The 13,181-nt window shown below is 44.4% G+C and overlaps 1 protein-coding gene across 5 annotated transcripts in view; it reads left to right on the top strand.

The window, feature by feature from the left end:
- The window catches only part of atg7 (ATG7 autophagy related 7 homolog (S. cerevisiae)), a 226,296-nt gene that overhangs the window by 56,512 nt on the left and 156,603 nt on the right, over window positions 1-13,181 (top strand). For all 5 annotated transcript variants that reach the window (XM_069939867.1, XM_069939868.1, XM_069939866.1 and 2 more), the window contains 2 exons: window positions 9,928-10,122; window positions 11,937-12,137. In XM_069939867.1, the coding sequence (XP_069795968.1) occupies window positions 9,928-10,122; window positions 11,937-12,137 (396 nt within the window). The remainder of the gene's footprint in view (window positions 1-9,927; window positions 10,123-11,936; window positions 12,138-13,181) is intronic.

Here is a 13,181-nt window from a genome sequence, read left to right as displayed (position 1 = left end):
GGTCCCTTTGGGATTCAGATGCAACCTGTCCATTCGGTACAGGTCCCACCTCCCCCAGAATAGGTCCCAGTGATCCAAGAACTCTAATCCCTGCTCCTTACTCCACCCCTTTAGCCACGTATTCATCCTCCACCTGATACTATTCTTGCCCTCACTATCATGTGGTACAGGAAGTAATCCAGAGATCGCCCCCTGAAGTGCCAGTTGATGAAATAGACAAAGACGACGAGGTCAAACAATAATCATGGCTTTTATTAGCAGAAACTCAATGGTACAATAATGAAAGACAATAGGTTTATATACAGTTGTATCCAAGGGGACTGTCCTTAACAATAGAGATAATGCACAGCCAATGTTAGTACAGCAAGGCTCGCCAGAGGGGAGACAGGCAGCTTGGCAGACATTCACCACAGTCTCCCCCCGGCAGAAGAAGGGCTAAAATCAAAAGGATAGCTGCTAGGAAAGACTGAAGCAAGCGATACATGGATACCATGTTTGCCCTTGAGATACTCTAACAGCCAAAATACGCCAGTATCTATCAAGCAATTGAAATATAATGAGATGTTTTATGAACATGTCAGCCTTTCAGGTTGTTTACAAATTCAGGTGCTTCGTTTCAAAACAGGTGGCTCCTTTGCAACCTTGGGAACTGGTACAGGTCCTGGGTCTGTAGTGTGGGAAGGACTGGCTCCTGGACCCACACCAGAATCGCCAGTATGAGGCAGTGGAGCCCCAGCATGGCCATCTGAAAGCTGACTAAGGGTCACAGGATGGCGGGGTTAGTCCAACCTCTCAGGCTCCCTCTGATTAGGGGTGCGAGGAAGGGGCGAACCAGGCAAGGCCAGATCTCTTAGGGGTACAGTGCCAGTACTCCTGTCTGGGAATTTAACATGACCGTAGTTGGGGTTAGTATGCAGTAGCTGAACTGGTTGGACTAGGGGGTCTGTTTTATGTGCCCGAGCGTGGCTCTTCAGCAGCACGGTTCCAAGCTCCGGCATAATAAAGAGCCACACATCAGCCAGGTAATGTCCCTGCAAATTTTAAGTAACTTTACACTTGTCCCGTACAGTTTTTGTAAGTTCACTACAAGCCATCGATATCTTTCAGTTTGCTGGATATCTCAGCAAATTTAAGGCTCTGGCAACTCTCTCGTGAATGTAGCTGTAAGCACTCCCCGAGTCTGTTAGACAATCAAGAGTCTCACCATTCATCTCCCCCTTCATAGTCGACCGTTCCAGTCTGTAACATCCTCTAAGCTTTGGAGTCGTTGAGCTATCACAGGGGATCTCACCTTGCCGTCACTTGGAGTCGATTCAGCCTGCTCGTCTGAAGATTCCCCCTTTTCACAGTTGTCTTCCATTCCTGCAGCTCCAGGACGCATTTTCTTGGTGTTTCTCTTCTTTTCAGTGGGAGTACTTTTCGCCTTACACGCTTTAGCAAAGTGGCCGAGTTTCCCACAATAGCTGCAGGTAGAAAATCAAGCCAGACACTTCTGTCTGGGGTGCCAGCTCTTATCACAGAAGTAACATTTTTCAGGAGTTCACCTTTTTCTTTCTTTCGGGGTTCCAGCACTCCTGGATGTTTCCTTTTCGGTTTCTAGCATTTCACTGGACCGCATGGCACTTGTCAGTGTTTTGGCTAGAGTGACTGCCCGGTCATAGGTTAAGGTCAACGTCTCCAGCAGCCTCTGTCAGATGTAACTGGAGTCAATCCCGTTGACAAAAGCATCCAGCTTCAAGGCATTGCAGTGTTGTTGCACATTGACTGCCCTGACTCACATTCGTTTGCCAGTGAGTCGAGAGCCAGTGCATAGGCAGCATCACTTTCCCTGGGTTTCTGGCGTCTAGTCAGCGAATGGTGTCGAGCAAGCACCACATTCCGTGGCGCTGCATAGTAAGTAGTCAGACGTTCCCAGGCTATAGTGTTAGGTCTGCTTTGTTCATGAATGAGTGAGACAAACACCAGGCTGAGTCGAAATCAGGGTTCTTTGTTCTTTATTACCGGATTGTAACACTTGCGACTAAACATGTTAGTCGGAGAATGCATTCTGCCGTTATCAGCAAAATGGTGATTTTTTATACCCTTGGATATGTGCTTAGAACATCATCATATCATTACTTGTCCAATGACTAAAACTGTTGCTATCCTTTCCCTGCTAGCTTCCTGCCTCTCAATCCATCAATGTCTCTCTTATCTTGTAAGTACAAGGATGCATTCACATCTTGTTACAGCCCTGTACATTCCCATCTCATGATGTTTTACCTAACAGGAGTACAAGGACACCTCCCCTTCTTGTTACAGCCTTGTACAGGGTAACTCCCTACACATTCCCATCTCATGATGTTTTACCTTACAATAGTCAGAGTGGTGGCGCCTTGCGTTACGGCAAAAGGGACCTCACCCAGCAGAGAGTTCAGGTGGCCCCATTGTATCGCCTCATCGACCACGTTGTTTCGAGCCATGTAGTAATCGATACAAGCAATCCAGTGGTTGAAGATTTCTCTGGCCCTCACGGCAGACTGGTTGATTATCAGCCGCTCTGGCTCGAGTGCTGCATCCATTTCTGCTAATAAAATTGAGGTGCCAGTTGATGAAGTAGACAAAGTCGATGTGGTGAAACAATAAACATGGCTTTTATTAGCAGAAACTCATGGTACAATAATGAAAGACAATAGGTGCATATACAGTTATATCCAAGGGGAGTGTCCTTAACAGTAGAGATAATGCACAGCCAATGTTAGTACAGCAAGGCTTGCCAGAGGGGGGAGACAGGCAGCTTGGCAGACATTCACCACAGCCCCCTTTGCGGTCCTTCCTTTAGCTCCCTACCTAACTCCCTATATTCATTTTTAGGACCACTTCACTCTTCCTCCCTATGTCGTTGGTACCAACATGTACCACGACCTCTGGCTCATTACCCTCCCCCCTTAGGATGTCATGGACATGAGGTTACATCCTGGACCCTGGCACCAGGGAGGTAAACCACCATCCGTTTCCTTTATCGTATCCACAGAATCCCCTCTCTGTCGTCCTGACCATCGAATCCCCTGTAACTATTGCCCTCCTCTTCCTTTCCCTACCCATCTGGGCCACAGAGGCTGACCTTGTGCCAGAGGTACCTTGTGCCACTGCTGCCTTCCCCAGCTTGACTGTCCCCCCAACAGTACTCAAGGAGAGGTACCTATTGTTGAGGGCTGCAGGCACAGGGGCCCTCTCTTGAATCTGACCCTTCCCCTTCCCCCTCCTAACTGTAACCCACTGATACTCCTCCCATGGCCCTGGTGTGACCACCTGGCTATAACTCCTATCTATGGCGGCCTCACTCTCCCTGACCAGGGCGAGGTCATCGAGCTGCAGCTCCAGTTCGCTAACATGGTCCCTGAGATGCTGCATCTCAGCATACCTCGTGCAGACGTGGATGTCTGGGAGGCTAGAAGACTCCAGGACCTCTCACATCTGACACTGAGAACAGCAAAGTGCTCTCACACTCATCCCTTCACTATCCCCTCACCTTACAAAGAGAGGAAAAACCAAAAAGATAATATGTGACAAATATTCAGCCTTACCTTAATCCAGATACACCCGACCTCAGCCTCTGCTCGCCGAAGCCTCTCGATCCAAAGCCTCGAAGCCCTACTCCTTCACCAGGCCACTCACTCACTGGGCCACTCCTCGCTGGCCACTCCTTTGCCTTACCCTCCTTTTATTGACCCTTGACCAATTAACCCTGTCAGTCTCACCTCACTCCTCCTCCTCCTCTGAACCCTGCCCAAGCTCTGGTCACCGCCCCCTCCAACTTGCTGCTCGAACCCACTAGGCCCGAACCCCGGTAAGGAACTGAATTTATAGTCTTCCTCCTCACTCTCACCTCGCTTCTCCTCCGAATACTGCCCTAGCTCTGATCACTGCCTCACCTGACTCACTGCTCGAACTGACTAGGCCCAAGTCCCGGTAAGGAACTGAATTTATTCCCTTACCTTCCTCTTCATTCTCACCTGGCTCCTCCTCCTAGATCAGAGAACTTTGAAGTTTAAAATGTTTAGTTAAATGAGATTGTATTTTACAGGATGACTGGAGTCTATGAAGCCTATCAATGTTTTGTACATCAAGTGCTTAGTTTAAACCATTGGCCGCACTATTAGTGGAACAGTTAGCACGTCACTGTTACAGTGCCAGTGGCCCAGCGCTGTCTGTACGAAGTTTGTACGCTCTCCCTGTGTCTGTGTGGGTTTCCTCCAGATGCTCTGGTTTCCTCCCACCCTTCAAAACGTATGGGGTTGAAGGTTAATTGGTGTAGTTGGGCATCACAGGCTCATGAGCTGAAAGGGCCTGTTACCATGCTGCATGTCAAAATTTAATTGAAACTTGCACCATCAGAGTGATGAGATCTTCGGAGAACACCAAGAAATCCATAAATGTTCACTGATGGAAGTTCTTTTGGCACCAACTGAAATAGCCTGCTTAGGTACCAGAATCGAGATAGCACACAATGTCACAAACCTCGACTCAACTAAATATAAAAAGATCATTTTCAATACCATAGATCAACATTTGTTTTAGTTTCAGTTTTTCTCCCAACTGATATCTCTTTTCACTCTCAGCACAGGTGGACAAGAGCTCCAGTAGGTAAGGGGTAGTAGTTCTCATCTGGAAGAGACATTTTGCTGACGTGAAATTAAACAAGAAAATCCATGGGTGTGAGTGCAGTTCAATACAAGAAAATCTCAATGCCAAGCGGCCGCTCCAATGGCCCCGGCTCGTCTAGCGTTGGCCCTCAGAGACTGTCTCTCTACACCAAGCCCTGTAGTCATTAGCCCCTTTCGCACTTGCGTCCCACTAAATTGGCCGTTCACTGTCCCGGGATAGGAATGGGGGGTGGGGGGGGTTTGACTTTTCACACTTGACCACTCCTAACTGGGACACTGAACGCTTTCACATTTACAAGGAACCATCCCCGGGTTTAAGACTGTTCTACCTTCACTGGTGACATCATGACGCATTGAGTGACATGGACCTGCCCTAAATCCTGATCAATGTATTATGATCTTATATTTGAACAAAATTAATCATGCCCAATTATAAGGGCTTTGGCAAATACTAGAGCGCATCGGATGTCCCCCAAAGTTCCTCAACATGATTATCCAACTGCACGAAAACCAACAAGGTCGGGTCAGATACAGCAATGAGCTCTCTGAACCCTTCTCCATTAACAATGGCGTGAAGCAAGGCTGTGTTCTCGCACCAACCCTCTTTTCAATCTTCTTCAGCATGATGCTGAACCAAGCCATGAAAAACCTCAACAATGAAGACGCTGTTTACATCCGGTACCGCACAGATGGCAGTCTCTTCAATCTGAGGCGCCTGCAAGCTCACACCAAGACACAAGAGAAACTTGTCCGTGAACTACTCTTTGCAGACGATGCCGCTTTAGTTGCCCATTCAGAGCCAGCTCTTCAGCGCTTGACGTCCTACTTTGCGGAAACTGCCAAAATGTTTGGCCTGGGAGTCAGCCTGAAGAAAACTGAGGTCCTCCATCAGCCAGCTCCCCACCATGACTACCAGTCCCCCCACATCTCCATTGGGCACACAAAACTCAAAACGGTCAACCAGTTTACCTATCTCGGCTGCACCATTTCATCAGATGCAAGGATCGACAATGAGATAGACAACAGACTCGCCAAGGCAAATAGCACCTTTGGAAGACTACACAAAAGAGTCTGGAAAAACAACCAACTGAAAAACCTCACAAAGATAAGCGTATACAGAGCCGTTGTCATACCCACACTCCTGTTTGGCTCCGAATCATGGGTCCTCTACCGGCATCACCTACGGCTCCTAGAACGCTTCCACCAGCGTTGTCTCCGCTCCATCCTCAACATCCATTGGAGCGCTTTCATCCCTAACGTCGAAGTACTCGAGATGGCAGAGGTCGACAGCATCGAGTCCACGCTGCTGAAGTTCCAGCTGCGCTGGGTGGGTCACGTCTCCAGAATGGAGGACCATCGCCTTCCCAAGATCGTGTTATATGGCGAGCTCTCCACTGGCCACCGTGACAGAGGTGCACCAAAGAAAAGGTACAAGGACTGCCTAAAGAAATCTCTTGGTCCCTGCCACATTGACCACCGCCAGTGGGCTGATATCGCCTCAAACCGTGCATCTTGGCGCCTCACAGTTTGGCGGGCGGCAACCTCCTTTGAAGAAGACCGCAGAGCCCACCTTACTGACAAAAGGCAAAGGAGGAAAAACCCAACACCCAACCCCAACCAACCAATTTTACCCTGCAGCCGCTGCAACCGTGTCTGCCTGTCCCGCATCGGACTTGTCAGCCACAAACGAGCCTGCAGCTGACGTGGACTTTTTACCCCCTCCATAAATCTTCGTCCCGAAGCCAAGCCAAAGAAAGAAGAAGAAGAAAAGAAGAAGCTTTATGTACAGCCCAGTATGAGCCCTTCAGCCCCTGTTGTACTGACCTATATAAACCTTTTTAGGGGACCGTGGGAAAGCACTAGCAATAAATAGCAATAGCGGACAATTTTTAAACAGCGTGGGAAAGTTGGTAGCTTTTTCCCACGCTGTATAAATTGTGGGCTATAGTTCTACCAATTTTCCCACGCTGTTTAAAAATGTCCACTATTGCTATTCATTGCTATTTATTTCCTCTCTCTCTCTCACTACAACTTTCCCATGGCAAAATTTATACCTTCATTTTAATCCTTTCTTCCTTCACTCAAAAACTTGGGTCATTTCAATCCCACAATGCAATTACTCGTTCTACCCTTGCCTGATAGCAACGCCGGCGTCTGCAGATGCCGGGGATTGTACTAGGGGTCGAGGCCGCCAAAACCCCGCACGAGATTATATCATCTGATGCTGGCCCTGAGCTGATTTTGCTTTCACACTAGGCACTGTTAAAGGCCGATTGGCCGTTAATTCATGGGATCACTTGCAAGAGTGAAAGGGGCTCCTGGCACAGGAGGGTGCAACAACAGGAAGAATAAAAGTCCGGCTGGTTACTCAGCACTGCCATTAATGCACCTCTCTATATGCAATGGCCCTTTGCAGAGCTGATTCCATTCATGCTCTTGGACTTGAGAACACATCCTGTGTAGTATGTAAAGTATCGGAGTACTGAGTAGTTGTAAAGGAAAATCTGGTTCTTCCAGAAAGGAAAATGGTTCTAGCCAATGTGTGACTGGACAGCCACTGGAGCACTAAATTGCACTCTGAAATGGATTTTCAGTTCACAGAGTAACTAATGACGGAAATTAAATAGAAGAATATAAAATTGTCAGTGATATTTGAGGTGGAAGTTTTGTTTTTATATACTGAGAAGATTGAGAGAGATGAGCAAGGTTCAGAAAGGTGAACAATGCTTTTGCTGTTCCTTAGTGAGCAAACTTGTCTAATGTTGCTACCTCTAATCTCAAATGCCCACGCCATCTATACTGGAGCAGATCAAGGATATTCACATCCTCTTTGAGAAGTGCTGCAGGAAGTACAACAGGAATAAACAAATGGCACAGTGCTATTTTGCTCTTCAGTCGGTGCCATATGTGTCAACATAACAATATAAATGCAGAGTTGTCAGTAATTTCCTGACTCCTCTTCCCAGGAGAACTTCAATCACTGTACTTTAATTGATATCTAGCCTCAAGTCTTCTATAAATTCGGATTGCAACTCTAGAATCCAAAGCAAGAATGATAACTGAATGTAATTGATAATCTTTTCAACTTCATTTTGTTCACAATTTAAGTTACTTTAATTGCAAAACTTCCCTGAATGTCCCACTTGCTCCCTTCTGAACAAACAGGATGATTCAGCAGCTAGTGTTTAAATTCAAAGAATTGTGGTTCGTCACCTTACTGGGTGATTCACCGATCATCATCTCTAATTAGGGTTTTTTTTTTAACACGTTGCTATTTGAGATTGTGCCTTTTGTACTGTTTTTATCTTGTAAGGATGAGCTAGTCACTGGCAGTGCAAAAGCATGGCCGTATTGCTTGAAAAGTGAGTTGAAGTGCGTTTAAGATGTATTATAACTATTGATTCATCAAGAAATGCTCTGAAGTAGGGGCAACGTGGTTCCTTAGAGTTACTGGAGATAAATTTGTACCTTATGGTAAATTGGATCAGCAAATTTGCAGATGATACAAAGTTGGGAGGGATTGTGGACAGCGAAGAAGGTTTTCAAAGCTTTCAGAGGTATCTGGACCAGCTGGAAAAGTGGGCTGAAAAATGGCCGATGGAATTTAATGCAGACAAGTGGGAGGTGTTGCATCTTGGAAGGACAAACCCAGGTAGACCATTCATGGTAAATGGTAGGGCACCGGAAGTGTGGTGGAACAGAAGGATCTGGGAATACAGATGCATAGTTCCCTGAAAGTGGTGTCACAGGTAAAGAGAGTTTTTGGCATATTGGCCTTCACAAATAAGGTTTTGAGACGAGGAGTTGGGATGTTATGGCAAAGACATTGGTGAGGCTAAATTTGGAGTATTGTGCAGTGTTTAGTCACCTAACTACAGGAAAGATAGAAAGAGGGCAGAGATTTACTAGGATGTTGCCTGGACTTCAGAAACTGAATTACAGTGAAAGGTTAAACAGGTTAGGACTTTATTCCCTAGAGTGCAGAAAATGAGGGGAGATTTGAGAGAGGTATTTAAAATTATGAGGGCTATAGACATAGTAAATGTAGGTAGTATTTTTCCACTGAGGGTAGGTGAGTTACAAACCAGATGAGATGGGTTAAGGGTGAAAGGGGAAATGTTTAGGGGGAACTTCTTCACTCAAGGAATGATGGGATTATGGACTGAGCTTCCAGCTGAAGAGGTATATGATGTGGACAATATATGACCCCAATCCCTCCTCTCCCTCCCCAATACTCCCCTACCTCCCCACCCTCCTCCCCCTACAATACCCACTCAAGGAAACAAGAGATAATCAGTTATGCATACAATTCAATTTTGCAGCTGTGAAACCAAGATTCGTCATCAGAACAGATTGAGAGCTTGTATCTTCAGACCAACAATTTTTAAATATGGGCTCCAAACTTTCAAAAAGAAATGATATTTATCTTGTAAATTATAAGTTATCTTTTCAAGAGGGATACAAGATTTCATTTCGGTGCATTCCCAACACCAAATTTAAAAAGTTAAAATGCAATTCTGCCCATATGCGCACTTACAATCTTTCGATCTCACAAAAATCTTCATCGAGTCAGTTGGAAAATGTTTACAAGTTGAATCTGTAGTAAAACGAGAGATCACTGAGTGGATTCTTGATCAAGGAAATATCGGAAACCTTACTTTAAAGTTTTGAAGATTCTAATTTTTTTTCTGAAATTGATAAGCCATGGGAGAGCTTTGTTGTATTGCAAGGTAATGTTGGCAAATACCTGTCATGCCATCATCGAGAGTAGTGTTAAATCCAGGCCAGTACATTTCACTGTACAGAGGTCCTGGCACGTATCTCAAAGTACCCATGAAAGAAGGGCATGGATTTCTCTTGATATTTCAACCAGCACTTGTTCTCCAAAAGTATATATACTGTGAGTATCAGTCATTTTGGAATATTCCAAAGACATCACTGTGCTGTAGATTTTCAAGTCCTTTCTTTCTTTCTCGTACAAATCTTCCATTAGGGGACAAAGAAGATCACTTTATGTTGACATGTTGGTTGCACTGCAGTCACATTTTTATTACAATTCTCCTCTCTACCTTGGATTTGTTTGTAGATTCTGGATCTTAAAATTGCATTCCGGAGTCTCTTTCACAACCTCAGTTTGCACCCTTTAACTTTTCTTGGCAGCACAACGGCCAATTTGCAAATATCTGAATTCAAATTTTTTTAAATAATTTTCTTCTACAAACGGTACTCTCTTTTTAAGATAACATAATAACTGATTCTATTTTTATCTCTGTTGTTGTAGAAAGTTGAAGGATATAACCTAACCATTCCAATGCCTGGTCACCCAGTGAATTTTTCTGAGGTGACGATGCAACAAGCCCAGAATGATGTTGAACAACTGGAGAAGCTCATCAGGTCACATGATGTCATTTTCCTGCTCATGGACACACGTGAAAGCCGCTGGCTTCCCACAGTTATCGCTGCCACTCAGCGCAAGGTAATGGATGTTCACTCATTTCACTGGATATCGATGTTGGCTCAGGAACATGCTTACAAACAGAGGAAGAGTCAGTGATGGAAAGTTAAAGATCAATCTTTTGAACTTTGCAAATCTAAAATTAAAAAAAAATGTGTACTTGTCACACTCAATCTGTGTATTTTCTGCTCCATGGTGACTGCAAGGACATGACATGAGGCTACTTTACTGTACTGACTTGCTTGAGGGCTTCTTTTTTCATACGTTAACATGCAGTATTATCAGAATTGTCTCCTGTTTAGATACACCATAGAAAGTATCCTGTTTGAATGCAGCACAGCTTGCTTAAGGGAACTATTCTTCCCAAGGCCCCAAAAAGCTCCGAGTTGTGAATGCAGTTTAAGCCTTTACACAAACCAGCCTCACCTCCATTGAAACTATCTCACTGCCTCAGCAGCCAGCGTACCAAAGGACGTATCCCATCTCAGTCACCCTCTCATCTCCCTCCTCTCAGTGGAAGATGCACAAGTTTGAAAACTCGCACCTCTCTCTAGATTCAAGAACCGTTTCTTTCCTTCTGTTATCAGATTCTTGATCATTAGTACAAAATGATGCCTTGCACTGTTTGTCTGTAATACTCTACATGTGTATCTTATCACCATACTCCACACTTCTGTCTGATTGTACCACTATACTTTTGTTCTTACACAGCCTGCTTACTATATAAGCGATTGACCTGCTTGTAAAGACAAAGCTTTTCACAGTATCTCAGTAAACGTGACAATGAGTAATCCAGTAAAAATTCAATATCCTGCTTGTTTTCCATCATGACTGCCTTTCCAGGGTGTGCATGTTTCTTTGCGACCTTGACTACACTATAGTTTTGTCTTATTAACGGCTGCTTGACTGATATCACCACCTCGACTTGTGCCATTGTTTTATCTGTCTTGTTCCAAAAACCTTGAGCATTCCGAAGAATCATATTACAGTTTTGGTTTTCCTTAATGTAGCCATGATCACTGAAGTCCGACTACCGTTATTAAATGCCCAAACTAGGGTGTTCTGTGCATTTCCTTGTAGAACTAGAAGTGTATAGATTTTTTTGAATTATATCTGTGGCTTGATTTCTCTTTCCACGATGCAAGTGGCTTTCTCAGCTTTGAGAGGTAGATCTTGTAATCCAGCCATTAAAATTGAAAATCTACTGCGTAAAGCAGTGGTTCTCTCCACTCACAGGCCACTTTAAATAATCCCTATGTCATCAGTGTTCTGTGATTAGTAAGGGATTGCTTAAGTAGGGATGTGAGTGGGAAGAAAAAGTGTGAAAACCACCGTTTTAATCGTACCTCATTGACTCGTTATGTGCAGGGTTTCATAGCTCCAAGAAAATGGGCCAATGACAATTTTTCTCAAGCAAAATATTTCAGTAACAATTGGGTCTCGAACAGTGATTCTCAACCTTTTATTTCCCCTCCACTTACATCCCACCCTAAATAACTCTTTACTACAGAGCACCGATGGCATAGGGATTACTTAAAGTGGTATGTGAGTGGAAAGAAAAAGGTTGAAGACCACTGGTCTAGAGCAAAGGTTCTCAACCTTCCCTTCCCACTCACATATCACCTTAAGTAATCCCTTACCAATAACAGAGCACCGATGGCATAGGGATTGCTTAAAGTGGGATGTGAGTGAAAAGAAAAAGGTTGAGAACTACTGGTGTAAAACATGCAAATGTTTTTTTTTGGACATGGTTCTCCTTTCGGTTAAAGTCTTAAATGAAAATTTATTAGCAAAGGAGGCATGATGATGAAAAATGTATTTTATTTTGTCTCCAGTTGGTTATTAATGCAGCTTTGGGGTTCGATACATTTGTTGTGATGAGGCATGGTCTGAAGAAGCCCAAACAGGAGTCTGGAGAGCCTGCCTTACCCACTGCCACCATTCCTTCCTCCGTTGTGGGCTCTTCACTCTTCTCGAACATTCCAGGCCACAAGTTGGGCTGCTACTTCTGCAATGATGTGGTAGCACCAGGAGATGTGAGTAATGTGGGAAATAATATCTCGCCCTTAGTATGGTACAAGGAAAGTTTCGATTGGAAATTGAAAATGGGTATATTAAAATTTGTTTAAAAAAAAAAAGCAGTGAAAGCTGAAAATACTTAGCAGATCAGACAGGATCTGATCTGAAATATCCATTTCAAAACTGCTTTACCTAACTTAAGTGTGGTGTGATTGAATGGTAGCGGAGAAGATGAGGATCCATGTTGAATTTGCAGAGGGCGAAGAAGATAGAAAATTATGAAGCTCAGACTTTTTAATGTGCATAAGTTTGCACTTGAAGGAGGGATATTGATTTCACCATGGTGTTATCTGGGATGTATCTTGCAGATAAATTTAGAATGATCCAATATACCTCCCCCCGCCCCCTGGTATCCAGTACCAATGGGCATTGGTAGGTGCCGGATGAGTGTATTTTTCGGTTGCTTGGGATTATGTATTGCATGATTGGTGAGCTAACAGCGAGGTGTGCCAGTTTTAAATTTCCCTATTTTTTTACCTACAGTAAAATTTCCATTATCAGGGCCTTGATCATCTGGAAACTCAAACAACTGGCAAAAAAAAAACCTGGAGGAAATAAATAAATAGAATTTAAGATAAATAAGAATAAATACAGTTTTAAATAAAGTTTAAAATTGCGGAGTCAATGTTCTTCGAAGCAGCACACAATCCCTTTGAAGCAAACATTCAACCAGCTGAGGGCCCCCCCCACCCCGGACGTACCCCACCCGCAGCACCCGTTTGAATAAAGTTTCAATAAAGATGTGTTTAACCCTGACCCTAATGTGTTTAAATAAAGTGGTGGCGCCCAGGATGAAGAGCCACTCGCTACTGGGGCAACTCTGCCACAGTGTCTCCCTATCCCTGCCTCGTAAGTGGTCTTTATTTTTATTAGTATATTATTAGGTATATTAGTAAGGCCTTATCTGTAAAATTGGGGGCAAGGGGTTTAATTATGGTGGCAGCATGGTTAGCCTAATGCTGTTACAGCGCTAGCTTATGGGGTTCAAATCTAAAGAAGGG

Source organism: Narcine bancroftii, chromosome 5, assembly GCF_036971445.1.
Source record: "Narcine bancroftii isolate sNarBan1 chromosome 5, sNarBan1.hap1, whole genome shotgun sequence".
Lineage (NCBI taxonomy): Eukaryota > Metazoa > Chordata > Chondrichthyes > Torpediniformes > Narcinidae > Narcine > Narcine bancroftii.
This window is presented reverse-complemented; position numbering and strand designations above follow the sequence as displayed.